The sequence below is a fragment of the Gouania willdenowi genome, chromosome 7 (genome assembly GCF_900634775.1).
Source record: "Gouania willdenowi chromosome 7, fGouWil2.1, whole genome shotgun sequence".
In the NCBI taxonomy this organism is placed as follows: domain Eukaryota; kingdom Metazoa; phylum Chordata; class Actinopteri; order Blenniiformes; family Gobiesocidae; genus Gouania; species Gouania willdenowi.
The window spans coordinates 32,168,997-32,196,180 of record NC_041050.1 but is presented as its reverse complement, the minus strand read 5'-3'; the positions used below and the strand labels follow the sequence as shown (position 1 = coordinate 32,196,180).

The 27,184-nt window shown below is 40.2% G+C and overlaps 1 protein-coding gene across 4 annotated transcripts in view; it reads right to left on the bottom strand.

Annotated features, from left to right (window-relative positions):
- Positions 1-27,184, bottom strand: part of rerea (arginine-glutamic acid dipeptide (RE) repeats a) — a 201,063-nt gene that overhangs the window by 43,083 nt on the left and 130,796 nt on the right. For 3 of the 4 annotated variants that reach the window (XM_028452508.1, XM_028452505.1, XM_028452507.1), the window contains 3 exons: positions 14,749-14,854; positions 10,109-10,205; positions 6,510-6,614 (listed from right to left, as the gene is read on the bottom strand). In XM_028452508.1, coding sequence (XP_028308309.1) covers positions 6,510-6,614; positions 10,109-10,205; positions 14,749-14,854 — 308 coding nt within the window. Of the gene's footprint in view, positions 1-3,863; positions 4,109-6,509; positions 6,615-10,108; positions 10,206-14,748; positions 14,855-27,184 lie in introns of those variants that run through there. The other variant, XM_028452509.1, reaches the window with a different exon arrangement.

The following is a 27,184-nucleotide window of genomic DNA, read 5'->3' as shown; positions in this document are numbered from 1 at the left end:
TGAAAACCTATGAGCAAACAGCAAAAATGTCTCTGGTTGGAGGGAAGTGACTAAGCACCGGACTTCTTCCCCAGTCTACTGGCTCTGAAAGCGGGAACAGCGTCTACCGTTAGTGTCTGTGTGTGTGTTCGTTTTGTTAATTCAGTCCGAGCATGTTAAAAGTGAGAGTCCTAAAGCAGAGCGATGCCTCCCGTTTACTTTTGCTTTAAAAGCGGACACTTCTGTCCGTTTCGCGGGGGTGGTGGACACAGAAGCACGAGTGTGCGCTCGTGTGCATGCGTCTCACCCCCACTGAAGTGTGCACATATGAATATGTACTATAAGCAACAGCAGGTTTTGCAATGCCACAGTCAGTAAATATGTATTTGCTCCTAATGCTAATGCTAATAGAGGCTTCACGTAGTTCCAGTGATCTGACAACTTTAACTCTTCCACTCCCTCACAGTCATAAGGCTGCGTTTTGGTCCCGAAGAACGGTACTGTTTGATTTTACGTGAATCTGTATCATTTATTACCGGAGGAATTCGGTCGGTCCCTAAAAAACCCAACCTGAATTCATATGATTGGATCGGTGATGGTTTTTTTAAACTCACTGATCGGCCAAAAAAATCCTGATCGTGTAAAGCCTCATTTCAAAGCATTTGTTGTCTAAATACAGTCCATTTGCTGCAATAAAACAGAACCCCCTTAAAGAGGAGGTGGGGGGGGTGCACTGTGGAGAGGTAGTAATACACTCTCAGGATGCGAGCCACAGAAATGGCTGCCGGTACAAACATTGGTAGCCATGACAACTGTGATTTAATAACATCGCTGTGAACCTGCAGCTGCAGTGGATTAAAGAAAATGACAGGATGTTCCTTTAGAAAAGCCTTTGCCTCTGTTGCCTTGGCAACGATGCCGATTTTCATACAGGAGAGCCGAGGCGGCCCAGAATCTGTCAGCGTGATTTGCACCCCCGACGCTTCGCACTCCATCACGGAGACCTGGAGGAAACTCAGGCAGCCAAAAACCTCTGATCTCATTGCAGTCATCACACTGCACAGACCCAGTGAAGGGTGAAAACCTTCATCACACTCCTCCTCCTCCATGTCCTGAGCTGTAACCTGCACTGATATGAGCTAAAACACTAGCATCAGGATATGAGGGTCATCAAAAGAAATAAACAGCCTAAAGCAGACATATTTAACTATTTTATTCAATTATGTTGCAAACCATAAACAGAAACTTGAATTAAAGTTCTCAGACACTAACTGAAAAAACAAAACAAGTGATATGTACAGCATAAATAAAAATAAAAACTGATGACATCTTATGTGATCACAAATTATAGATCTTACAGTCTTTCTTTTCTTTAGTCAGGTATGAACCCAGCAGGTCTCTCAGATCTATGGACACAGGTCAGATAGTGGAGACCAGAGCTCACAGTAAACATGGTGATGCTGCGTTTAGTTGTTATGCTGCAAAGAAGTGAAACAAACTGCCACCGACGAGATAACTCGTCATTTGCGTTTTTTCACGGGGATTACTAGAAAACACCCTGACGGAGGTCCCTCGTCAATATTTAAGCTGTGGGGTGTTGTAGTGACCAACTGTGTCCTGAAGATGGCAGCAGTGCACCTTTAGATGAGAGATTAGCCACTGATGCTACCATTAGCTGGGGAGGAGAAGCAGGAACGAGTGAGATTATGGTGCTACAGAGTGATATTGTGACGTATCCAGCAGCTCACAGCTCCACATACTAACACAGAACAGATGTGTGGACCTGAGTGGATTATTGATAATGTTGAGATGGTGAGATAAAACCATCAGCTAACAGGGCTAAACGGGTCATTGCTGCGTGTCGCTATGTGGCCAGATAGCAAAATAATAGGTGACACGTAGGAGGTAGCAGCGCACCTTTGGATGAGAGATCATCCATGCTCAGCAGAGCTCAGAGGGGGAGGAGGAAAGGCGTTTACGAGACAGAGAGTTGACGTTCTCAGGAACGCCAAAATACAGTAAGAAACCCATTCAACTCTGACCCAGATAGATAAATATTAATAGTTTTGCCATCAAAAGCCTGGTCTCAGTGTTTTTTTTTTTTTTTGTGTTTTATATAAGGAAACAATGCTCAGATGTTAGAGTTGTCACTAAAGCAAAAAAATAGCTTTAAAGTCACTGACAGGGTTTTTTTTTAAGAAAAAGGCTGTTTTCTCAGCTTTTTGCTCTGAAACTGAAGATTTGTGTAAAACTTGCTCTATTCAACGGCTGATTACAAAAGAATGAAACGAGCCAGAAACAAAAAAATTTTTTGATGAAAGTAGAGGCTTCAATCTTTGAGAATCCGGTGTCGAATTTCAGATAGTCATAGTAGAAAATATTCTGTGGGTCTTTAAAAATCAGTCAAAATGCTCAAAAACGGCTGGCACTGAATGAGTTCATGATTATTGACAAATAAAACCAAGATATAACAATTTGTTAACCTAAAATAAATCATGTTGTGCAATGACTCAGCACCTTCTTATTTCACCTCCTGCAACATACAGACCATCAACTTTCCTGCACCTGTGGCAAACTTCAAGTTTTAAATCCCTGGTAAAATAACTAAACCAACAAAAACACTATTATGGAAGAAAATAGAGATTTTAATTGTGCGGGAACAGATTCATTTAACTACCAATGTGCCAGTTAAATAAGCATGCTTTATGTGTGGCAAGAAATGATCAATTAGCATGTGTTGACTTGTATATGAACTGTAAGTATATTAAATAAAAAAGTGCTTCATATACCCATTTATGTTTTCATTTAGACTGTATTATAATGTAGGAATTAGGGCTGGGCAATATATTGAGATTCAAGATATAAGTGTTTTCTATTTTGGCGATATAAAAAAACTACAATATCGCATATAGAACATAGCTTATTTTGTATCAAAATAATTGTTTTAGGAGTTGTTGCTTGTACTTCTCAGAATAGCATGTAACGCTAACCAGACCTTCCCCATAACAAGCCACACTACAGAACTCACTCACACATGCTGTCCCTAAGAGGTGAAAAAGCCAAAAGTGGCACATATTGTGCAGCTGTTTGTTAATAAATGAGCCCATGTGGAATTTTGCATCACTGTCTGTGCAATCACGAAAAACCCCGCCTCCTCTATTACTTTCAGCCAATCACAGAGTTGGGAATGTGGCACACTGACATAATTGCAGCGCTATGAAAACACAGTCAACTTTGTGTATTGTAGTCTGTGGAACATTAAAACACAATATTTACCCAACATTTCAAAGCAAGCTGACGCTGTAATTGATCATTCCTGATAGGTAATAACAATATTACTACCGGTAATAACAACTTAACTACCGGTAATACAAACCAAACAACGTGACAGTCAGCTGAACTATGTCTGTGCAATCAAGGAAATCCACGCCTCCTCTATTAATTTTAGCCAATCACAGAGCTGGGAATGTGGCACGCTGACATAATTGAAGCGCTGTAAAAACACAGTCAACTTTGTGTTATTCCAGTCCGTGCGTGGAGCCTGGAGCTCGGTCAGTGCAGCCGCTCGCTGTCGGTGGATGCTTTCACGGACATGTCGGTAATGTGGCGGACAGGAGCGAGCAGATAGAGCCTCACCGCGGTGCATGTACCGGGGAGCGGGTGGATATGTTCGAACAAAGGCAGGACGAGGACGCTTTTCCTTTGTGGCAGCGCAGTCATGCACCGGTGTATATGTGTGTGTGTTTAGCTCTACAAACACAGACACAATGTGCTCGCGCTCTGCCAACCCTCCGCCACAGACGCCGGTGACAGCGACACAGACGACCCGCAAACAACGGCGAGGAGACGGACTGATAAGAGCAGCGAACGGCAGGCAGACCTACCTCCGGGGACTGAACAGGTCATCTGTCTCCGCCATGCTGACACCGTCGGACTGAACCCCCGCTCACACCTTTGCCTATAGGTGCTCAAAATGGAGAGGCGCATTGGCTCCGGAGAGCCGCTCGCGCGCTCACTGAGCCTGTGCCGTGACCTCAGTGTGCACGCACGGGCTCCACGGTCACTACTGAGCATGTGCTACGACCTCGGCCCGCGCGCACACGCGTCAACAGGGATGCGGGGCTTCATCTCCCCGCCACAATAAGCAGAAGAAGATGAACACACGCACACAGAGCACTGGGGCTGCACGGAGGGGGTTCCCTACAGGCAACACACGGGGCACACACACAAGGACAGCTGGCCCTGCCCTGCACCCACATTCAGGATCACAACAAAGTATAGACCAAGAACCATTATTCAGATAAACAGCATTGCCATCATTTACAGCAATCTGTGCTCCTAGATCCTCGGTTCCCAAAGTGGGGTACGGGTACCCACAGGGGTACGCAAAATGTCACAGGAGGTACAATAATATAAAAATTAAAAACAGCGCCACAACATAAATGGACTAGCAATCAAGAGCCTCCATGCATTGCCACAAATTTCACATGCAGAGCCCCCTCATGCAGCCTAGAAACAATGTCATCATAAAAGCACAAATATGAATTTCAGCCAAAGATTACAGAGTTCTGTGCATCCTCTTATTAAAGTGGAAGCCAGTTGTATTTCACAGTTTCAGGGTGATCAATATGTTGTATTACTGCTATATGTTCAATCAACAAATGTTAAAGGACATTTAGGACAATAAAGGGCATTTGTTTATCACTGAAAATGCCAGTATGATAATTCATCAAAAAAAATCTGATCATTCTGAATAATATTTTTCCTTGTGTGCTTACATATTCTTGTTCTTGTTATTCCTCAAGAGGATTGGTACAATTCAGAGACAAATTTCACTAGGGATACAATGAATATTGCGTTACATTTTTATGTATTTTAAGTGTGCAGGAGCAGGGATTCAGGTCAAATGTCTGACGGCGTACGGGACTGGGAAAAGTATTTTACTTTAGCAGGGTACACAAGAATTTTTTTAATATCTGAAGAGATTTTTCACCTGCTACAGACCCCACACATGAAGATTAAAAAAAAAAAAAAAATCAGACAAGTTTTGATTATACTGTGTGTATATGTGCTTGTATAACACACCACATACAACCATTCTGTTCCACCACCGTCAATGAGATGTAACAACATGATCTGACACTGAGTTCCAAGCATCTCAGAACTTGGGATTTTCCACCTCCTACTTGATAAAGTGACTTGAAATTGAAAACGCCGCCTGAAATTGGAACGCCTACTTGGTAAAGTAAGGATAAAATGTAATATTATAGTGGTCAGCAATGTTGCCGCTGAACTCGGAGATTGTAATTTTCCACTTGGAAATGCAGAGTTTTGAGTGCTACATTCAGTTCCACGTCACAAATCCCAGGTTCATGAGTCAGGAATCGTCGGCTTTCCTCACACACGAACGCGCGCACACACACACGAGAAATTTCGGTCATTAACATCAAGTAAGTTCAATATTTATGATAGTCGACCACTCTTAACACATTTCAGCCCACCAGATAATTTATGTAATGTTATAGAACATTAAATAATCTGGCGTTTGCCATCCTTGTTTGGGAAGGGAGGGGGGGACTGGATATAATTCACTATGAAATATACACTTTATATCACACTTTTCTACATTGTACATATTTCTCTTTATTACTTTTTTAAATTATTATAATTATTGTTATTATTATACCTTTCTCTTTATTTATTTTTGTTCTTTTTCAATTTTTTTTGTGGCATCCAGTGTGGTGAGCAAAGTAGAAATTTCATTGTGCAGGGAAACACGCTTCTTTACTGTGCACATGATGATAAACACTGAATCGTGAAAACGGTCCTATTATCTTAATATGTGTACTGGAGACAATACCACCACCAACAACTGTTAAATCCCAGTCTTCAGTCCCAGTTAGCACACAGCAGCACTGCTCTTTCTGTGGTGCAGTAAACGTGTTTCAGAATCGAGTTAATAGAGCTACAGTTAGAAACAACTGTCAAAGTTCACATTAAAAAAACAAAGCTCTCAGACACATTGACACACACTCAGTTTCCATCCAGATAATACAGTGTGCCATTTTTACCCAGACTTCTTTACATTTCTATCACTGGTTTCACTCTTTCCTATGAATAAACCATTTATACAAACAGCACAGCTGCTGAATATCATTAAACCAAACCATGTTTATCAGCTTTCTTTGTTACCAAACAACTGTAAAGATATTACAATATATTACAAATAATAAAGTCATGTACAATACTGTGTGTGACAACAGTTCATTTCCCTGCATTTTTCTTATAAATATTAGGTGTTTAGATATTAGAACTAAGAAGAAACCTGAAAGCTGTTTTTGGTAAATAGATGATGTGGAATCAACATGTGAATATATTTACTGTTAGAATATCTACTGCTGTGTGACATTGCAGTCAAGTGTTTAGTTAAGCAAGCAACATTAGAATAAATATGTTTTACAGTACATAATCCTGCCCAACCATTCCATAGGAGATAAATGGTAAAAACAAAGTGACAGTGAGCTCCTCACCTTGTCTCTGGGTTGTATCCGAGGATATAGAAAAAGGAGTCGATGCGGGCTTTGAACTCCCTGGCAGCAAAAATGTCAGAGAAATGGGAAATATTACATTTCCCCCTGCAGGAGAAAAAACAGACTTCATTAGAGAAAACAGCTTCATGACCAAGTGATGACATATAGCTGGTGTATAAATAAACTCAATTAGCAGTCTGAGGGACGTTCATCTATCTGAGGTAAGGAGGTATCTGCTGACTTTAGTGGCGAGAAATCAAGCTGCCAAAAGTGCCAACACGAGCAGAGCATGTCAGCATTATTCATAAGACAGAAAGTAGGGCTGGGCAATATGGAGCAAAACTCATATTGCAATATTTTTTTCTCAAAATGGCGCTAAACAATATAACTCTTAATAATTTGCATTCAAATAAAAGTCTGACCAGAAAGACAATTCTGGGTCAAATTTGCTGATGCAAAATGCCACACACACATTTATTAATAAAAAGCTGCACAATATTTATCACTTTAAGCTTTTTCTCCTATAAGGGACAGCATGTGTGAGTGAGTTCTGTAGTGTGGCTTGTTTAGGGGAAGGTCTGGGACAGGGTTGGGGTATATTATAATTGTAATCGCATGATTGATAATTTCAAAAAATCTGTTGCTGTTGTAATCATAATCAAATAAAATGATTGACATGAAAGTTCTAAAGATCAATTATAATTTAACGCAAAACTGAGGGACTATTTTACAGTTCTACACATATGTAGTTACCAATTATTGAAATATAATTCATATCAAGTTTTCTCACATTTTATTATTTAAAAAAATGTAGGGATATACTGACACAAAAAAGGCTCAGCCATCCACACCAAAAATATTAAAACCAACATTTTTCATTGATTAGGAAGCCTAACGCTGTTGGTTTTATGATTGCTTTTATCTGTTGAATTATAATTAATATCTCACTGCCCTTGTCTCTGTAGCACTTTGAGATTTCTAAACGTAAAGTGCTTTACATGGAAGTTATTATTTTTATCACTATTATAACCAAAATATAGGAAAGAAATTAGATGATAGATATTAGTTTTTAGTGTATGTTACAGCTGATTTAGGACCCGTTGTCATAAGAGATGCTAACAGAGAGCTAACACATCAGGAAGGTAAACTTTTATTACATTAGTTATTTCAAGCTCAGTAATTGTGATTGATTGTAATTGGAAAAAATTCTGGTCACTGTAAATGTAATCGAATTGTAATTGAACATGGGTAATTGAAAACATAATTGTAAGTGAAAAATGTAATTGAGCCCAACCCTGGTGTCTGGGATAAGAAGCCCTCAGAAATAAACCTAAATGTGCTGTTCTGAGAAGTAGCAAAAGCAACTAGTATTTTGATACAAAATAAGCTATAAAATAGAAATATATCGATATAGGTGATATTTTCTATATCGCCAACATAGAAAACTCGATATATCTCCCAGCCCTAACAGAAAGCAGGACTTGTCCACTACCACCCCCACTTCTATCTGAGTAAACTGAGGTATGAGGGGGAGTCTGTGACTAACTGCCAGTGACCACATCTTGATTCCATTTCCTGTTTCCAGCACCTCTCAGTAGTGGGCTTTAGCTTAATAACAGACATCACAGGCATATGGAGGTGGGCTTCTATGCTTGAGAATCACCATCTCCCTCCCCTGGATAAGATGAAAAGGTGCTAAAGCAGCAGAGCCGCAGCATCACGACATCCCAGTGGAATTCCCTCCTATTTATCTAAAGCAGGGAGAATCAAGTTAAATCAAAGGGAGCTTTGTGGAAGAGAAGTTGCTGCTAATTTCCCCTGAAATCAGTGGTCTGGTGAAGACACGGCTTTGACACGCGCACATGGTTGTGCTTAAAGGCAGAGGCAAAGTGGCTGTTAAGCTGGGAATGAAAAGGAAAAGAGGATTTCTGGGTTTGAAGCTGGGAAAATAATCATATAAGCTGTACGACACAAGGAGCATGCACTCTGAGGTGTGCATGTGTGTGAGTGTGTGTGTATACAGTATATACACACAGCTGTTGACGCAAGGCCATTTAAATCAGTGATTTAATGCAGGATGGCACAAGGCATGTGTCGCATTTATAGCGCTGCAACTCGTGCTTCTGCACCTGCTCAGGGCAGTAAAGCGTGCTATGCATATAAGATACTTTAATAGGAAGTGCAAGAGGGCCTTTTATTTATCCACAGAAAGGTTTTTGTGAGCAGTGGCAGACGTACAGGGAACAGTGTGGTGTAAAGGTCTTACTGCTGGTTACAAAAACTAAACTTAAGGACAACCTTTGTAGTACAATGTGATCAATGTGACGTACCAGGTTGTGGAAATTAAAAAAAAAATGTCTGAATTTAAAGCAATTTAAGCCTAAATACATTAAATGTATCTTCTCGACACATAGGTGTTAAATGGAAAAACATATAAACAGGTGTGTATATACTTATGCATGTGTATGTTTGGACATATGAACATACAGTATATCGGAATACATGAATTGTATAATTATATAGCTATATATGAATGAATTATGTCTGCTTTTATAGTGTAAATAGGTGTATATTATAATAAGATTAATGTATAGAAATAAAGTATAGTACTAGATATTACATGGGGTAGGAGCTATATAATATACTGTATATAAATAGGTAGATATAGAAATACTTCCTCCTACTCCTTTTTGAACATGTACAGGCTTCACTTGCAGGATTTTGTAACCATTTATTCTCTCTTTGCGTTGATGATTTTTAAATGATTATTATTTGGGAGGACCAGACCTTCCGTTGACACCTCGTTTGGCCTGATCCAAGCACTTTTTGGTTATATAATAACCATTGCATTGGTGGCCATCTTGAAAAATGAATTTTTGAGTGGCCAATGCCTTTTTCCAAAATAGTAACTCTTGGAGATTATCTGAATGATTATCTGATTACCAAAATGAATGATTTTTTGTACTAACCTGCAGCACTAATACTTTGTTTTCATATAACATACTAAGCAATTTGATAAATGTCTGTGGTTCCTTTTTTTTTTTTTTAGAATTTAAGAACTTAACAGAATCAGAAGCTTTCGAAAAATGTAATTTGATGACAGTTTATTAAACATACCACTTGTTATTGATATTGGTACTTGAATTACAGTTAGTATTTACTTGTTCTCGCAAGTTTAAAAAAAAAAAAAAAATGAAATAAATTATATCTCATACCATTTTGTACTTGTAAGGGTGAGATTTGTAATTATTGATATCAGGATATACTGTATATTGTATTGTTTAATATGGCGACATGTAAATTGTGAATCGTATTGTATTGTCTTTCTGTGATCAATTTTTTATTCAAGTGTTAGATTTCATTTACATTTTCGCATTTGTTTGCATGCATCACACTTTCTTTTTTCTCCCCACATCCCTATTTCCCTTGTGATGGGCAGACTCAAAATTACACAAAAAGCAATCCCTTACAGAATGAGAAAAATACACTGATACATTAAAAATAAAAATAAATCGTATTGTATCGTCAAATTCATGGCAATGTACACCCCACTAGAAAGGAAAAGTCCCTGTTCTATCATCTACATTACTGTGGTTTACCTGAGAGCAGCAGCATGATAAGTGTCCACGTAGTCGGAGATGAAGAGTTCTCGACTCCTGACCACGGGGTCCGTGATGACCAGCTCCCGGCCAGAGTCTGGAGGATGAAAAAAAGAACAAACACACATGCTTAGTACTAGTATATTAACCCGGGTGGCACATTTAGTGTTTGTTTAGCTCCCGTTATAAAGCATCCAAATAACAGGAGGCAAATATTAAGCCACAAAAACTCAATAAAGTGCAGTCCCCAGGGAGAGAGGGCAGAGCCTGTCATGATCCAATGAAATGACCCACTTTGAGGTTAAAATGCCCCAGAAGATCTAACATCAGGGGACTCTTTTTGATAAATGATCTGAGCTTTGAAGAAACCTGGCCACTGTGCAAGAATTACACGATTACATCCATCTTAGTTGTCAGGTAAACTGTATTAAACACCTCCTTTTAGTAGGAAACTAGTTTATTTTCCAGCATAACATCATTAACATTTCCTAACGTGATTTAATTCAATACATTATATTGCTGTTTGGACCGAGGTTTTAAAATGGAATTTTCTTTAATGGAACAAGCCAGGAATATGTCAATAGGTGGGTGTGTCCATACAGAGCAGATATGGACCTCAGTCAAATATTGTGCAGCCCTTAAAGTAAATGCACAAAATCACTCCAAAAACATACAAAATGACAGAAAAATACACAAACAGCAAAAAAAAAAAATATACAAACAAAAAACAAAAAATCAGCAAAAATAAACAAAATTACTCAGAAAACAAACAAAATCACAGAAAAATCTGCAAAAACCACACAAAAGAGTGAAAAAACAAAAAACAGCAAAAACATAATGAAACAAAAAAACACAAAATGACTCCAAAAATACACAAAATGACTCCAAACACGTACAAAATGACAGAAAAATACACAAAAAGAAAAACAACAATACGAATAATTCTTTCAAAAACACACAAGATGAATATATATAAATAACTGAAAAATATATAAGAAAAACAATTAAAAAAATATGCAATAAGGACTGCAAAACACATACAAAATGACTAATACCACACCAAATAACAAAATATACAGAATGGCAAAAATACCACAATTACTCCAAAAACACACAAAATACACAGAAAAACAACAAAATGGTCTAAAAAAACCCACACAAAACAAGAACAGAAACACACAAGCCCTTTGTTATTTTTTTGTGTCAAAGCTCAGATGATCATTAATGAAATGCTGATAAGAATGTTGATAATATGATCCTTGGATCTGACGTACACATTTCTGTGGCCCTCACTGTAATAAAAGTTGCCTCTCTCTAGTATAGTGAGGAGTAAATACAGTTTAATAGATACATTACAACCTTACATATATTATTTACACTTTAAATCAATGACTCATGGTCTGGAGTTAAAATCATACCAAAACCTCACAAAAACACAAAGAATGTTTACTTACACCCAACGATTCCCAAACAAAACAAAAGTTCTGCATTTTGTTTTGCAAATAAGAAACATACCTATCAAATAAACACACCATGTTTCAAACACACAGAGAAACATCTTCAAAAAATGTTTTTCTTCAATTACAAAGAATAATATTTGTGTATGTATTAGTGCCAAAAGTTATGTGACAGTTTTTTGGTACAAAGAACAAATTCTATATTCTATTCTTCAGCTTGCAGATCCACACACAAATGTCCTGCTTTGTACTTCAAGTAGTATTTTGTACTTTTTGGTTGGTATTTAAAGTATTTTTTTTATTTTTTATTAAAGGAATGTTTCTTTGTGCGTAAAAAAAGTTGTACTTTTCCTTTTTGCAAAAAAACCCAAAATGCATTCGTTTGTGAATTAAGTTTTGTATTTTCAAACCATACTGGTTTGTTTGTGAATTAAATAAACTTTAAAGTTTTGGTATAATTTTACCTTTATACTTGTGAACCCACAGTGTTACCCAAAAATAATGTTTGCAAACCCCTGACTTAGTGGTTCCTTAAGTTCTATCTAATGGCCTACCACCACCAACAAACAAAACTTGTAGGCAATTCATAACGACATACAATAATCATATAAACAACTTCCTTGGAACAATAAACTCAACTACAGTAAAATTCCCACTACATTTAACTGGAACTTCATACTGAATAAAATTCAAACAACGATGAAAGTTAAAGAAAAAAGCCACACTTTATCACTTTATTGCTGCAACCTACAGTAACCATCAGACAGCTACACTCTTTAGTTGTTATTTTAGCGTCACCTGCTCATGCAACAATGACTTAACTGTGTCTAACATCAAACTGACCAGTTTAACTCTGAGAAAACCCAGACGTTGTAAAGTCTAAAACACTTTAATAGATGAAAAGAATTAAAATGGGACGACAAAGTGCAAACTGCAGACAAGCTAAGCTTTGTTCCCGCTGCACGACAATACTTTGTCAGTTCTTTGGTGTCGGCTGTGTGTGTGTGTGTGTGTGTGTGTGTGTGTGTGTGTGTGTGTGTGTGTGTGTGTGTGTGTGTGTGTGTGTGTGTGTGTGTGTGTGCTTGCCTGTGACTTTGAGGAAAACACCAAAGAATATTCTGCTTGGATCCTCATAGGAGGCATAATTTGCTGCAATGCAAAGATATAGACCAGGGATAGGCAACTTTATCACGGCGGGGTCCAAAAAAATGTGAATGTATCTGATCCGAAGGCCACATTATCAACCTTCATGTCAGCATTCAGAATTATGACCGATCTGAGCATTAATACACTGGGGAAAAGGGTTTTGTCTTTTTTGTTTTGTCAGTTTTTACTCATTAAGTGTGTTTTTGCTGTTTGTTGTGTTCTTGTTGTAATTTTGTGTATTTTTCTGTCATTATTTGCATTTTAGTTGTTGATTTGAATGTTTTTGGGGTCACTTTCTGTATATTTCTTGTTATTTACTGTATTTTCCTGTCATTTTGTTGATAGTTTGAGTCTTAAGAGCTATTCTGTAATGTGTTGATGTTTTTGTAGTAAATTTGTTTGTTCAAGTGGTCTGTTGTCATTTTGTATTTTATGAGTAATCTTTTGTATTTTTGGGATTTTTTGTGTGTGTGTGTTTTTGTGTACTTTGTGCATTTTGCTGTCAATTTGTGTGTTTTGGGAGTTATTTTGTGTACTACATTGGGCTTTACATTCCTTCCAACTTCTTGAAATACAATATATTGTCTGTTTTTGTCCTGCTACAGATTAAAATTCAAAATCCCCCTTGGTCGGCATGTACAGTACGTGCTCGTCTTGCTTTGACGTTTGCTCCTTAGAGAAAGTTTTCTGTTCTGATATATGCCATGTTAAATGCTTTGGGATTAGACTGTTTTATTTTGTGCAATGCCAATACGGAGTTCCTGAATTGTAAAATGTAATGTGTTGTCTGATTATGTCTGCAGTGTTTGTATTTTTCACACTGTCACTGTGTATTGTCATATTATTGTGGAACATTATATGTTTAGCCTTTTTACCCTCGGCCAACTGTCTCTGTGTGTGTGTGTGTGTGTGTGTGTGTGGACGAGTGTAGGTCTTTTAATGCAATACCCACCAACCATTCTCACACTAAAACATTGGTACTAATGGGGGGATTCCAGGTAACGAAAAAAAATTCTGGTCGGTCCATTTTTGGCAAAAAAAACAACGTTTTTGAGGATTATGAAAAAAAACTTCGTAGTGGACTGATTTTAAAGAAGGAAAGGAGGCAGACCATTGATACCTTGCTGTAAGGTGACATTCACTCAGGGCTTTTGATTAATGTTTTATCTTTGTGTTTGTCACAGAAACTACTATGTAATAAAATGTTATGCATAAACAGGTGACTAATCATATTTAATAATCTTTTATTCCCTTAACGGTCTTATAAATGTAATGGATGAACCATTTCTAACTATACATTCACTGAAGTGCTTAGCTTGGTCACAATAAATCAATGTAAATTATTTTTTCGTGACAGTTAATATTTTGAGGATTTTTAAATTGTCAGGTTGACGGTTTTCAAGTGCGGACACGTTATATTCATATTCTATATCTGCTTCCACCCACTGTACCATGGGACTATGGATGGAAATTAGCATATAGCTAAATCTGGTGTATTTACAACTTTGGCTGTACATTAATACACACTGTCCCACTCAAATAAACAAACAACAAAATTAATTAATTAATCAATCAATCAAAAAAAAAAGTGCAATGAATCCCATTTTCCAGCCTGACATTTATTTCAAGTCATGGGGATGTGATTTTCCCGTGGCAGGTCACATGTTCCTGTTCCTGTGTACGTGCTAGTGTGATAAGTCCACTGGCACTGATGGAGACGAGTGTGTGTGTATATACTCAAGGGCCGCATGACACTGTGGGTTATTAACACTCCACAGTGCTGCTGTCTGGCCTGGATGAGGGTTACCTGGGGAACAGCAGCGAACTCTGTGATTGGCTGGGCTGCCTGGGACACACTCTTCTCCTTTCTTTTGAAAAAGCAATTCAAAGTTAGCTCCCATATCAGACACTAGTGTGGTTAAACTGAGGCAGGTGTGGGTTCGAGTGTGAGAGGAAGAGACGAGTATCTGTGCGACACATTATTGTGTTTACCTTGTGTGTGTGTGTAAATATGCACAGCTGGAGAAGAATTCTTACCATTCTCATTGTTACGATCCTGGACCAGATGCTGGTAAACAGAGTCAGGCACCTCGGACTGGCGGTAGTACCATTTCACATTCATTAGCAGATGGTCCCGTTTACTCTGCAACACAGAGACACACAGAGCAAATGAAACGAGGACTTAGGAAAAAAAAAAAAAAAAGCCTTGAGTAAAATGAACCCAGATCTTTTAGTGCCGTTACAGCATCACAAACTGCTCTTTTGGCAACGAGCGACACTGTGCAGATGCACCGTTTATGACTCTCACAGGCTGATGCCAACAGCACACACAGAGACCAAGTTAATTAAAATGGTTTGTAGAGCATTTAATAATCAGTGAGTGGCTGGAGGAAGAAAAAAAACAAAAAACGAGGAGACGAGAGCTAAGTGGAGACTGGAAGATCTTTTAGAAATTAAACACAGGAAATCACACCTCTATTTTTTTAACTACTATATATTTAACTACTTCTCAAGGCCATGAAAGGCCATTCAATCCCTGGCATCTGCTCTTTGTGCTTGGTTTAAGTGCTGCCACCTACTGGCGTTTTTTTTTTTTTTTTTTATTTTTTAAAGGCCAAATGAGCAGGAGTGTAATCCTTCAAATGGCCAGCAAGTGGCAGCGTTGAGGTGGAAAACAGCTTCTTCAGGGAGAGTCCATTAAAAAAAAAGGGAAAGAGAGAAAGGAGGGGGTGGAGAGAAAATGGTTGAAACTGAGGCTGATAGAGGGGTGAGGGATGAAAAGGGCAAAATACTGTTTTCATTTCGTGTTGTAAAATATTTATTGTTACTTCGAATAAGATCAACTGACCATCACAGTGGTTTGAGGGAACATTAGTGAGACTGTGACACAATCCTATTGGCCCGAGGCATCGCTGTTTGAAACATAGGGCTGTGGTGCACTGAACGAGTGGAGCCACCTGCAGCAGCATTCACTCACTGTGTGTGGAAATCATACAGGAAAATAAATATATAAATAAATCAGCATATGGAAAGAGGAAAAAAAAAAAGGGAAAGCCACAAGGCGTGAGCTAAGATAGACAGCTTAACATCCGCCCTTGAAGGCGCATCTGTGTGTGGTGTGTGTGTGTGTAGGAACATGAGGTCAGAGTAAAGATATTTAAAGCCGTTTGAGTACATTGTTCTGTTATGTCACTGGGGAGGAGAGACTGGTAGCAGCCAAGAAAATCATAGCTTTCCTCAAAACACACTCGCACACACCTCTGGTTTTTTTCTAATGTCAAGTCTCTTTCCTCCTCTTCCTCCCTCTTTATCTTCTTCAAACATTTCAACCCTTCAGTTCTTCATTTACCCCCCTACCCCCACCACCCTACCCTCTGTCCATGCTCTGAAGCAGTCAGAAGGAATAAGTGGGTGTGGACGTGTTAAACTGCAGCTATAGCACAGAGTGGGTAAACTACATTTATATTACAACAAACACATTTATGCTTGTGATTAATCAGCGAATCATAGTGATTGACATAATTACCCCCCACCCCCCACAGCTAATACTGTGTGTGAGGACATGTGTGCAATGACATCATGCCCCTCCTCCCAGCAGCTAACCACATATCCCAACCTCTAGACTATACAGTGTGTACACACTACACACTGTTGTCTTCTAGACTAACAGACAGCCTCCCACAGTCCACTTAGTAGTTATCTGCTGCTTTTGCATAATTAACATTCTAAGGAGACTGTAAATGTTGCCAATGTGCTACCTGAGCAGTTCCTTTTTCTGCCTATAAAAGCACTGAATCAAAGCCATTTCACAGAGCTGGAAACACAAATAAAAACAGGCTCGTGGTGGGACACGCACACACCAATAAAGACAGGTTCAACACCTGATCATTAGCCTGCAAAAGCAAAGCAGAGCACAGAGCAAATATCATAGCAGTCCTCACTGCTACAGAGTGGCTGCCACTCTGTGGAGCAGATTGCTGTTATGAAGCTCACTGCAGCGTTAAGCCCTCTCAGGCAAAAGAGGGAGAGATGGAGATTGAGGAAAAAAGACGGAGTGTGCAACATATGGAGCACGTAGTGGGAGTGGAGCAAAGCTTTCAATTATCGCAATTCTATAAACATGCAGGGCGGAAAAAATGAGTAGATAACGCGTCGGGAGAAAATGAAGGGCGATGATGGACAGCTCCTGACTCGCCACAGTGGCCGCTGCTCGCATTGTTTGAGCCGCGCTAAGCCTGAATGAAGGAGAGAGGGAGAACATTTAGGAGCAACAATGCTGAATTGATTAGAAACATTCCATGCTGCCTGTAGAGAGCCGAGCGCAGCCCGAGACACACACACACATGGACACACACACAATGTCAGCCATCTTTGTCTGTTCTGCCAGAGGCTAAACATGGCCCTACCCTCCCTCCTCCTGGGCCCAAAACCCTGGGAATACTGCTCACTGCAGAGAGGCCAAAAGACTTACTGACCTACTACCGAGAGAAAGAGATGACAAAAAGGAAATGAAAAAAGCTCTGGCGATGGCAAGGTAGGGGGTAAGGATATAGATATATATATAAAAAGGATCCGGATGGAGGTGCAAGTAAAATCCTCAGAGTAATTTCTGCAGCTATCCCCCTCCTGCTCTACTGAAACCCCTGGAGTACAAGGAGACCCTCTTTATTCATTGAGGTAATGTAAATCTGAGAGTCATGCTTTGAGGCTGAATACAATACTACATCCCCTCCCTCCATTGGCACAGCCTGGCCCATGGCATTCTTGAACACATTCAAACACAGCTCATTTATAGAGAGAAAACCACTTCATAAATATAAACACCATAAGGAAACTAAAACAACGACCCACAGTGCATTCCTTGTTAATTGTTCACGAAAACACATCAACACATTCAGCATTTGATCTAAAAAGCTCTCCAGACAGAGCCTGGCTTTGTGTGAGTCAGTTCATTCTCAGTCTGACTTGCTAAAGGTGGTCGGCCCCTTGGGACTTAAATGGCTGTGCAGTTTCCTTTGTGTGGCTGCATGTGTGTGCAGTCAACTCTGGAGCTCGGGCCCCTGTGTACGACCACCAAGCTACAAAGACAGGAGGAGAGAGGGGAAATGCTCAGGGCAGACTTCCTCTGCAACAAAAAAAAAAAAAGAAAAAAAAGAAAAAGGCTTTCAACTTGAAAAAGAAATGTGTTCTGTCATCCAAACAAGGAAATGTTTAAATGTATACACGAAAATGTTTGGAAGTCAGATTATTTTTATTGTTTGAGAGCACAAGTGTGAAGTCACTACACTAATACACTGCTTTCAGATCCAGCAATGGGTCATGGGAGTTATTTGAGATGTTTTCTCAGATGAATGCTCACACTAGATTTATTACAACCTGTAACCCTCAAACCTAATGCCTCATTCCACACCCCCAAAACCCATGAAAACCACACATGCAATGCAACACTATAGTGGCTTGCTTTAAACCAGTGGTCCCCACCCCAAACCTTCTTTGTCTGTTGGGAACAGGCTTCTTATCTGCTCTTCCTTCAGCGGATAAGGGGTCGTTGATGGGTGGGGACTTGTTGGGTTTATGCATGCAACTTCCATGCAGTAAATATGCTCCACAGCGCCACCAAATGTAGCTGTGTTTCCATTACGCTTGGAAATGCGCAAAATCTAAATAGCGCAATAAAAACTGGTAATGGAAACACCTGGATATCAAAAAAACACTCAAATATCCCTCAAAAGATTTGACGCTTTCATGAGGAGGAAATTCAGGCGTTTTGAAATTGAAATGTGTTGCAAAAGTGCTATGGAAACACTTTTTTCCGCAAACACACGTCACAGAATGTGAATATTCACATGACCATTTCTTTCCAAGAAAACATTACGCACTACGTGTAAACAGAAGAGGAAACCGGGACATTTCTTAGCATTATACTTTAAAAATGATTACTGCCACATTAGACGTGAAACAACAAAGGAATACGGAGCGTTATAAGGAGGGTCTGAGCGTCCGTCTTCCTGCATCAAAGTCTCACGGGATGAGATTTCACTGGAGTTACGTGGCTCCTGCCCAAAACAACGTTCAATGGAAGCACGTTCTAAGTGCAATTATACTTTGTCAATATTTAGAAATATCGCTTTTATTTTTGTGAAAATTTGTAATGGAAACCTAGCTTGTGACTAAATGGCTGAATACACTGGAGGAAATTTATTCAATGGAAAAATGGAACCATTACCTGAGAACCCAGTTGAGACATTTAGGGTAACGCTGGATCAAATGGATGAACTACAAGACAAAGGAATGAATATTTACAACCCCCAAACACCTTTTTGTCATATTGTTGGTCATGCAACATAAAAAATGTAAATACAGAGTTTTACACAGCGGCATCTCCCGAGTCTCACATTGGTACAAAGTCAAAGTCAAGTGAAGGAAAAGTGACAAATTTTCTAAATGAAATTACCAGAACATGTGTAAAAATTTAATAAAATTCACTGTTATTTTTGGTACCAGTCGCGTCTCAGTACCACATGGTCCATGGCCCTGTGGTTGGGAACCACTGCTTTAAACAATACCAGATCCTCCTGCAGGCCCCCCCACTGCACCTCGTTAACAGGAAACCCCTGTTTATTTTCTCTACTTTTCAAACACTCTCCTTTTTCCTCTGCCAACCCGCTTGAAGTCTCTCCCTTTCTTTCTTTCTCTCCCTCCTCCTTGAAAGCGATGACTGCAGCGTAGATGTACGACTTCCATCAGACTGTGGTGACAAGAACTAAGGAAATAAGATCTAAACACAGACAAAGAAGAGAAGACGAGGGCGACAGACAGAAGTAATGAAGTGCAGCTGGGCTAGAACAACCATTCCTACACTGGAGTACATGCACTACTAGTGGTGTGGGACTAGATTGCAGGTGGTATTCCAAAACCTTTCATCTCTCTATAAAAGCAAAGAGTCTCTGTCCGTCTGTCTGTGTGTGCGTGCGTGCGTGTGTGTTCCTCAAGTATCTCTGCGGATCAGGATCAGACTGACATGTGAGTTTCAACATGGCTGCTGCTTGGTTCAAAGGTGTGTAACGTCGGATTTGTAACGCCCCACTCCTCCTGAGTCGACGGACTCAGTGATGATGTCATCAGTTCTACCTCTACAGTGATGACGTCCCACCTTCAAACACAACCTTATTTGGCCATCCATGAAAAAGCTACTTATCCTCCCACTTTTCTATAGCAATGCATACAGTAGTCCCTCGCTATAACGTGGTTCACCTTTCGGCCTAGGTGTTCGTAGATTTTTTTAACAGCGTATGAACGCGCATTGTGTTCTGCGTCCTGATTGGCTGCTGCATTCACACCGGATGCATCACAAAATGTCCATATGTCCAGATTACATACAAAGTCAATGGAAAGACGCGGCCCAGATGCGAAATCTTTCCTGTGCAGCGGTGCGGTCCCATCCGCTCGTCATTTGTTGACGATGACGTCAGGCCGTCAAAACAGACACCGGTCTGTTCACCAGTCAACCATAGAGTAGAAGCTGTGTGTGACCACCTGGAGCTGTATGACACGGCCTTTATAACCGGGACCGGACTAGGAAGGATTTGGCATGGAGGAGAATCAGCGAGGAGGTGGTAGTCGCAGGTAAAAGCTCTCTCTGAAGCACTGAGCTAGGATAGCATTAGCCGCTAATCACACTGGCTTTGTTCAATGGTGGTTTATGTTTATGGGAAGAGAAAAAGGAGCACAGCTCCTTGCTTCAGCCGGGAGTGACACTCACTGAGTTGGATGTGTCGCTGGTGGGCGGGGCTTCGCTTCAAACTCGCATCTGAAGCAAATGGGGACATTTTTGATCCTGCACACTCTGAAGTGCTGTATGTTTGCAAGTTTTCTCCTTGACAAAACCCACAATGTCGACGTCTGTCTGAGAAAAATGTATAAAGTGTGTAGTGAGGGGTTTTACAGCCTTAAAACATGTATAATACTTGTAAAAAATAAAGCTGACTACTTCGCGGATTTCGCCTATCGCGGGTTATGTTTAGAATGTAACCCCCGTGATAAACGAGGGGCTACTGTACTTCCTACGGGCACTGCACTAGTAAATATAAAGATAAGATGATTTTTAAAGTAATTTAAACAGCCTTCTTTTTTGTGTGCTTTTGACAATTGTTTTAACAGGGCAACAATACATTTTACTATGACAAAATTTGAAAATAACCAAAAGGTCATTAATTCATGATTATGTGGCTTCAATTCTTAGCTGCTGTTACTCGACACAATAGAGAGTTCAGGAAGAACACAGGACAAAAAAAAAGTTAAGAACCACTAGGCTTAGAGAAAGACTGCTGAGCTAGTGTTGAGCTAGTGCTGGCTCTGCTTTGGTGGGTCAGTGCTGCTGGTGGTGGTGTCACATTGACACGGATGCTCAAAATATCAGAGCGGTTTGGATAGTGGGAGGGTTCACCTCAGTTGTCACGAGGGGAGAGTAAGCACAAAGAACAAAAGGCTGATTGTGGCATTTGGAGGCAGAGATGGGATCTGGGAGGACTAATCTGCTGCTCTAACATGATAAGATTAGAGAAGGGAGGCAGGAAGAGCTGGCTTCGAAGAACACAAACACGCACACACACACACACACACACACAAACACACACGGTCTGCTGGCAATGTTTTCCACTCAGCTCTCTCTCTTGAAATTCCCTCAATTTCTCTCTTAATTTCTGTTGCTCTCTGAGAAAGGACCTGCCAGCACAGCAGCAGTTAATAAGCACTTCCATCTGGACAATAACACATGCACAGAAAATAAAAAAAAATCCATGTGTGAGGTGAATTAAAGACAGAAAAAATCATCTGCACTCGTGCAATCGTTTACATCTCAGAGACTGACCAAGAGCTCCGCTGAGGTGGACCAAGGGCCTCATGTACAAAGACTTGCATGAAAAATGGCGTGAAATAAGCGCACGTCTAAATCCAGAGACAGGCGTACGCTCGTAAAAATTCAGATGTCTGAATCTGTGCATAGGACTGGATCCATGCAACAATCCTTTGAACATCTGAATCAGCGTGGATGTGAGCGCACACATGTCCCCTCCTTGTCCACGCCCCCACTGACATACTGTATGTAAATCGTTTGTAGGGATGTAAGGGTATATCCTAATTTTAGGATGCAAATAAGAGGGGATTAAAATCAATACAGCATTAATTAAACAACAGGGGGTGCTGTGACTGCTTTAGTGCTGCTTGTTTTTGACGTCATGCTCTTGATTCAAACCCGTCCGGCCCCAATAAAGCCGATATCTCTTGAAGCCTGAACCCGTTTCAACCAGGCACTAGTTACGTCCGTCCGGCATCCATTAGTGCGTCATTTGCACGCAATATATTACCAGATTTACCACACAACGTCCAAACATGGCCCAAGCCCATGGTATAACGATCAAAATTAAGCCCAAACCATCAGCAAAGAGAGACATGCGAGGCACACACATACACCGACACAAACACATACACACACATTGAGAAAAACATGTAAATTCCAAGCCAGGAGTAAACTTTTCTTACATTTTTATTTTGTATGTTTTTAAAACATATATTTTTTTGTTCAACTTTGTATGGTGATTAATAGATTAAATAGAGTAAAAAATATATATATAATTTTGGATCGATTTCATTGAAATTTTTCAAAATCGATTTATAGGTGCTAAAATAATAATCATTTTTTACTCTAACCCCTATAGTCTTGCGCTATAGTCTGGCGTTAACAAAGTCGAGTACTGTGAGAGAGTGCAAACATGGCCCCAACTTAAGTCAGAAGTTTGGAACCATCTTATTAATATCCAAATAAATTAATTAAGGTTAATTGATTCAAAATCTTATTAATCGAAATCAAATCGATTCAGGAAACTGGCCATGATACCCAACTCTCGTGAGGAATTAAGAAATGTGCAGTTTATTTTGGTTTATGAGCTCATGAAGTTTGTAAGAAGAAAATATTTGTTAAAAAAAATTGTTGACAATTTAAATAAAGAGATGAAGAATCTGTATTTTGACCCCAAAAAAAGTATGTTCATGTCTTCAATATGAAAGTGGATCAATACATCCCCAATCTTTGATTTGTTATTCTCGTTATTTAATCGGGATTCGAATCGAATTGGATCGTTGGTTGAGTATATCCTTACACCACTTATGGTTTGTGTTGGAGAAAGTGTGCACAGTCCCCGCCTGGCAACAGGAGTGTGAGGGAGGCAGGGGGAGGACAGTAAGGGAGGGAGGCGGGGTGTGTGAGGTGAGTCCCAGCTGTGGTGGCAGCACTGGCAGGACCTTTGTGCAGAGCCTACACAACACAAGGCCGTCTCTCTTCCCGCCTCTCTTTGGCTTGACCTGTTTGGATAATAAATCAGCGCTCTCTGCTTTGAACATACTGGGTCCATCTGTTAGCCAGGCTCCATGTTGGATCAGATGAGCATTAAGCTATTCAAAGTGGGCAGATTTACTCACATTTGTCTTTGTGTGTTTGTTTTGCTGCCTTTGTAGATCAATTGAGATCACTGCTAAGTTAGACTGTTCCCCCAGAACTACTTTTAGCTCATTTTTTGGACTGTTCCCAGGCCAGCTGAGAGACATTAACCTCTGTTGTGGTTCCAGGGCTGCTGCATCTGTTTCTATGTCCTCCTGTCACACTCACACACATGCTAATGGTCTCATGACTGAGTCACTAGTCGAGCTAATACACAAACTAAGAACCTACAGTAACAACTGTAAAGATTTAAACAGTTTTTTTTGTCACCTGACAAGATAAGAAAGGCAGCGACAGTAAGATGCAAGAAGTTAGACAAAAGAGTGACCCTGTCACATGACCCTCACAGATACTGATGGGGATGTCAGTGTTGACTGTTAACCAATCAAAGACTGACGTTACACAATCTGTCACAAAAACCCTCCTCTTAGTCCCATTATTTTTCTACTATTCTAAACATTACAAAACGGCTTTAAAAAACAGATAACTTAAAATGAAAAGAAAAAAAAAATTGATTCATCAGTTGATTGCAGTTGGACACAACTGTGCTAGTTTGGTGATGGTACAGAGTAGAGCTGGGCATTGATTCAAATTTCCCAAATTGATTCCAATCAATTCACAAGTGCCCAATCAATCCGATTAGAGATTTAATTCGATTCCATCCGGTCTTCAATTCGGTTGTGGATATTTCAGTCACAGAAACAATGTTTCTTTAAAGGAGACATATCAAGCATTTAAGTCCTTCCTTTTTTACATATAAATCATACAGTTGTGGTCTCTATAAAGTGGAACTGCACTGCTTTGGTCTGAATTCCTCATTATTATAGCTCCACGGGCCCCTTTTCTGATGTGCTTCTGAGAGCAACTCGTTTTGGTGCGGTCTCTTTAAATGCAAAGGAGACACTTCATACCCCGCCCCCTCTCCAGGTTGCAGAGGTGACACTCGGTTCAACTCCACCCTGTTCGGCCATTTTTGTAGTTTGATAGAAGAGATACAATTATTTAGTGGTGCAGAAAATGTTTATTCACACGTTATTTACAAAATGTCAACAACGGAAGACTTGTCCATCCAGCCTTACATGTTCGAGCCAGAGTCCCAGTGACCCAGCGGAGCGAGATGAAAATGAAGATGATGAACCTGCAGAACCCTAACAAGTGAGCTAACACAAGCGCCGGGCTAACGCTAGCACCAAGCTAACGTCACGAAATGCATTTTAATACAGTCTTTTCGGAGACAAAAACGGCAAAATGAAATGATTAATGAAAACTTTAGACTTAAATTAAATCATGTAGGCCATATCATCAAGGATCTAAAACGAGCACACAGCGCTAACATATGAAGTCTGAAGACGGTGCAACTGCTAATGCTAACAAAACAATGACAGGGACGTCTTATCATCACACTTTTTAGCGTTATTTACAGCTTATCGAAGTGCTCTGTTCGTCATCTCCAAAGATAGAAGGAATTGACCCCTCAATCAGACAAAGTCTTTCAGCAAATCCTTCTTTATACTGCCGGAGGTTGCTGAAGCAGTCATCCTTGAAGTGCTTCACGCACACAAAAATGACCTTACTACAGATGTGGGTACATTTCCGTGAAAAATAAAACCCAACCAGGCACTTCGAAAAGGTTCTGATGCTGGGAGACGGTGTAATGAAGCGTGTGGGTTACTACATCCAATAACTGAACATTTTGACTTATCCTCTCGTAACTTCGGCATCCTTGAGCATGGACTACAAAATAAAAGCGAGAAATAAAAATGGCGGATTGCTCGAAGTGTTGGGCCTGGAGTCGATTTTACGATTTTTAAATCAATTCAAAAGGTTAAGGTTTTGTTTATTCAGACAACTTTTATTCAGGAATTTTGATCTCCTGACATGTTTTCGCCTGCCAAATGTCAGTCTTCCTCAGAGGTGATTGTTAGCCGATAGTTAGCAGAAAACTGACAGTTGGCAGTCGAAACATGTCAAAAAGACAAAATGAACTTGCTGGAGTTAAAATCGATGAATCAATTCTTTTAACCCAGCCCTAATAGATAGCACAGTTTTGTTGGCATCCCAAGCAGAGGATATAAAGAATACTTTCACTAATGATGATCATTAACTGTCTAACTCAGGCAGAGTATAGAGGACCTGCAGACATGTGTTTGGTGATTTAAGCTAAACGCAAACACACAGTCTTTGCAACACTAGACCATAATGCAGATCCCAGTAAGACTTCAAACGCAGGCTGCAGGAACACAGATGGAGGAGGTTAGGAGAACTCATATCTGAGCGTTCACATCATAATACTGACTTTATTTCCAAAGTTCTCTCACTCCACCAGAGACATGGATAAAGCCTGCCAGGAAACATTGTCATTTCTGCCTTCAGCCTTTCATTTAGCCGCTTCAAAGCCGTCTCCCTTTGATACCTGGCTTCCTCTGTATGTTAGTGTATTTGCTTGCTTGTGTGCGCACATTGTTGTGCATAGCCTGGGATGTACTCAGGAGAGTGAAGACTTGTCTGGTCTCAAGGTAATACCCAAGAGTCAAGATTCAGTGAGACACAAACAGAAAAAAAAAATAAAAATGGAGGAATGCTGATGCTTTTTTGCAAGACACAGACGTCCTTTGTGTTGCTGCAAAGTCGCTCGAGTGCCCTGTGCCTCATTCTGCCAGAAATCCATTGTTGAGTTAGCTTTGCTTTTACAGCATCGCCTGGTGGGTGATGGGGCATCTCACCAACACTGAGTGGACCACTACAGTGTAGACAGAAAGGAAGAATGTGCACAGAAAGGGCCATGTAGCGCAGAAAAGAATATTGTTTGGGGTGTGTGCGCACGTGTGTGTGTGTCAAATTGGACATCTGCCTAGACAGCTAATCCACAACCCATCTGTGTGTGCATAAATGTGTGTGTTTGACTTTGAGGCAGCCTTCTGAGCAGAATATGGCTGAGATGGAGCTGTGGGCTGTTAGACAGGACATGAGGATGTTTGAGCCAAAGCAAATTGATGCCTTCTTCTGTGTAATCCATGCAAAAATGTAACTTTCCGGCTAAAGTCCAGCTAATGGAGTGCATGCGTGGGCGAAGGGTGTGATATTCTTTCAACATTGCACAAGGGACTTCAAAATGTCCTGTGTGACACTTCAAAGACCGTGTCCTTTGGGGGGGATGACAGAGCTGTTTAAAAAGAGGGAAACAAAGTGCATGTGAGCGTGTGAAGTAGTTTTTATGTAAGAGCAGCCGACAGGTCATTGGAGAAGACTGGAGGAAGAAAGCGTGTGTGTGTGTGTGTGTGTGTGTGTGTGTGTGTGTGTGTGTGTGTGTGTGTGTGTGTGTGTGTTAGTGATTGAGATGCAGAAAAATGCACACATTGATCCTTTCCTATTAGGAATATTAAAGTTCTTAGATAACGAGCGGCTAGAGACATACAGGGTTCTAGCCAGCACTGTTGAAACTAGGGGCCCCCTATGGTGTGATGTTGTCCCCTAAGGTGCGTTTCGACCAGCGTAGGTTTTTTTTCCCTTTTTTTAATTGTTACCGTTGTAATTGTTGCACACTTGAACTTCCAGGCGTGCCCGCGTAGTTTTACCTCTCTTTTTAATCTGCATAACAGAGAAACACACATCAGCCGCACCGTCTATTTAATACAGGCGATCTGCTCGGATGCTTCTGTCTTTACTTGAGGACCCCTGTAACCAGTTAGCTGCCCCTGATGTTGCCTGTGCATCATCCGCTTGGTAACCGTAATTACAGTCCAATATAAACAGTGCTTCAACCAGACGTAGCATGTAGCGGCACATGAAGCTGCTCGTCATCTTTATAACTCGCAATGGATCATTCTACATACATTGCACGGATGTGTCTACCGATACTTTCTGCTGGTCCCACATAATAGCCAATTTAAATTAGAAATTAGAAATTCTTGTCTATACATGGAAGACCTATTCCAAGCATAAGTAACCAACTACATTCATTATCACCATCACTAATTC